The sequence below is a fragment of the Plasmodium reichenowi genome, chromosome 6 (assembly GCF_001601855.1).
Source record: "Plasmodium reichenowi strain SY57 chromosome 6, whole genome shotgun sequence".
Taxonomy (NCBI): Eukaryota; Apicomplexa; class Aconoidasida; order Haemosporida; family Plasmodiidae; genus Plasmodium; species Plasmodium reichenowi.
In genome coordinates, this window is record NC_033651.1 from 223,951 (window position 1) to 226,564 (window position 2,614).

General features: G+C 16.6%; 1 protein-coding gene across 1 annotated transcript in view; it reads left to right on the forward strand.

Moving 5' to 3' along the window:
* Positions 1-705: 705 nt before the first annotated feature.
* Positions 706-2,614, forward strand: part of PRSY57_0605700 (MYND finger protein, putative) — a gene marked incomplete at both ends in the record, with an annotated part of 3,254 nt that continues 1,345 nt past the window's right edge. Inside the window, 10 exons of the mRNA XM_020114593.1 lie at positions 706-785; positions 876-984; positions 1,127-1,294; positions 1,417-1,550; positions 1,639-1,690; positions 1,785-1,923; positions 2,004-2,079; positions 2,163-2,208; positions 2,300-2,349; positions 2,461-2,500. Of these exons, the coding sequence (XP_019970664.1) occupies positions 706-785; positions 876-984; positions 1,127-1,294; positions 1,417-1,550; positions 1,639-1,690; positions 1,785-1,923; positions 2,004-2,079; positions 2,163-2,208; positions 2,300-2,349; positions 2,461-2,500 (894 nt within the window). Of the gene's footprint in view, positions 786-875; positions 985-1,126; positions 1,295-1,416; positions 1,551-1,638; positions 1,691-1,784; positions 1,924-2,003; positions 2,080-2,162; positions 2,209-2,299; positions 2,350-2,460 lie in introns of the transcript that reaches the window.

A 2,614-nucleotide genomic window follows, 5' to 3' on the forward strand; every position in this document is an offset into this window, starting at 1 on the left:
TTTTTTTTTTTTTTTTTGAAAAACTTATCGTTCCATATTTAATTATACTTATAAAAGAACGAAATGTGTATTCCATTCTTTTATGAAATATATAAATATAAATATATATATATATATATATATATATATATATATATTTATATTTTATTTTTTTTATTTTTATCCATTCATTTATGTTGCATTTACCTTATTAATATTTGAATATTGAAATTTAAAAAGAAAAAAAAAAATTATAAGTATACCTATATATTGTGAAATATTACAAATATATTTATAGACAAATATAATTGTAAATATAATATGTGTTTCATAATTTTTATATATTTCTTTTAGAAACCCTTTTTTTTAAAATATAAAAAAATAAAATATTATGAAATAAATAGGCACATATAAGTGTATATATATATATATATATATATATGTATATAATATGTAATATTTTTAAGGAAAAATAAATAAAAATAAAATTCGTTTTAGTATAGAAATTTATACTTTTCGTCACTTCGTATAAGGGCTGAATATAATATGCTCTTTTTCATTTCTGTCTTGGAATGCTTTTCTTATAAATAATTTTAAAAAAAATAAAATAAAATAAAACACATATATAATATATATATTATTTTGTAAAAATATTTAGTGTAAGATTATTTTATATTATATTATATTATAATATTTTATCTTGTAAACCTAGTTCCATTCTTCAAAATGAACATCAGCGATATAGAATTCTTGAATCATGTGAATAATATAAAAAATATGGACATCCTACAACTTTTCTCAAAGGAGTAAAATAATAAAAATATAATAATTATATATATATATATATTTATTTATTTATTTATAATTTTATGATGTTTTATTTATTCTTCATATAGTTGGATGATATATCATGAACATATTGTTTACATTAATGTATACCTACATAACCATAAGGATATTATTGATATAATACAAGATGAACGAATGAATATTATTTTGAAAAAGGTTAAGAGGAAAAGGAAAATATATATTTGTGAATATGTACAGAATGTAAAATATTTTTTAAATAATATATAAATATATATATATATATATATATATATATATATGTGTGTGTATTTTTTTTTATTTTTCTTTCCTTCTACAGTTTGAACTTATACTAAGAGATTTAATAAAAATTTATTTCATTCGCTTCCTGTATTTTGAAAAGAAAGAAGAAAATATTTCTATACTTAACAAAAATGAGAAAGTACAATATGAAAATATGATGGATGAAGATACATTGAATCATATACGTATATCAAGTTATATATTGGTACATCCATACCATACCCATAAAATCATTATATTATATATATATATATATATATATATATATTTATTATTATTATTATTATTTATATATATATTTATATTTATTTATTTATCTTTATTTAGATGTATCATGAATTGTCTCTTTTGAACATAATCGAATTTATCTTATATTCTGATTACGTTTATGATCATATAGAGACTTACATGATAAACATCATATCATACGTATATTCGAATTTAATATCATTCCTAGGAACGTAACATTATAAAAAAAAAATATATACATATATATATATATATAAAGTAGAATAAAATAAAATATATAAATTCATATATATGTTGTAGGAAATCAGAGCAATATTTTGTGAAACCCATAAGCGAAATGTTCATAAATGAGGTTATATAAAATAAATAAATATATATTTATATATATATATATATATATTTATTTATTTTTATATATAACGAATAAATTAATATTCTTATTATAGATGGTATTAGAAGAAGAAGATAATACATACAATGTTGACAAGCTAAAAATATATCTCAATATAATAAATATACTTCGAAATATTACTGATAAAATTCACCTTTTGAATAACACTGTTGTAAATAAAATAGTAGATTACGGTTAAAAAATATGTTATAAACATAAATGGATTTACACATATATATAATATATATATATATATTTTTATTTTTATTTTTAGACATGCTATTAATTTTAATCCCACTTATTGAAAAAAAACCATGGAGACATCAAAATTATGTGTTCGAAAAAAATGAGTATGTTTTATTTATTTTTTTGTCATATATTTTTATATATGTTTTAATTTTTTTTTTTTTTTTTATTTTTATAATTACTGTAGATGGATAAGAACTGATGATCATACATTATGTAGTGTGGAAAAACAAGTAACAAAAAAATGAAACAATAAATAAACAATATGTATATATATATATATATATATATATATATATATCTTCTAAAATTTAATATAACAAGCTATGGCTAATATTATATACTCTCATATTAAGCGATTCATGCCAACAAAAGTAAAATATAAATACATATTAATATGAAATGTATATATTGTAACATTATTATATATTATATATTATGTATAATACATAAAATATAAATAATCATTCTTTTTTTCTCTATAGGTATGAAATGACTAATTATAGAAGGAACAATATTCTGAAGGTACTACATAGTGATATGTATTATAACATATAGAAAAAAAAAAAAAAAAAAAAAAATCAAATAATAAAATAAAATAAAATAAAAAGATTAAAAACGAATATAAAATAAAAGAGG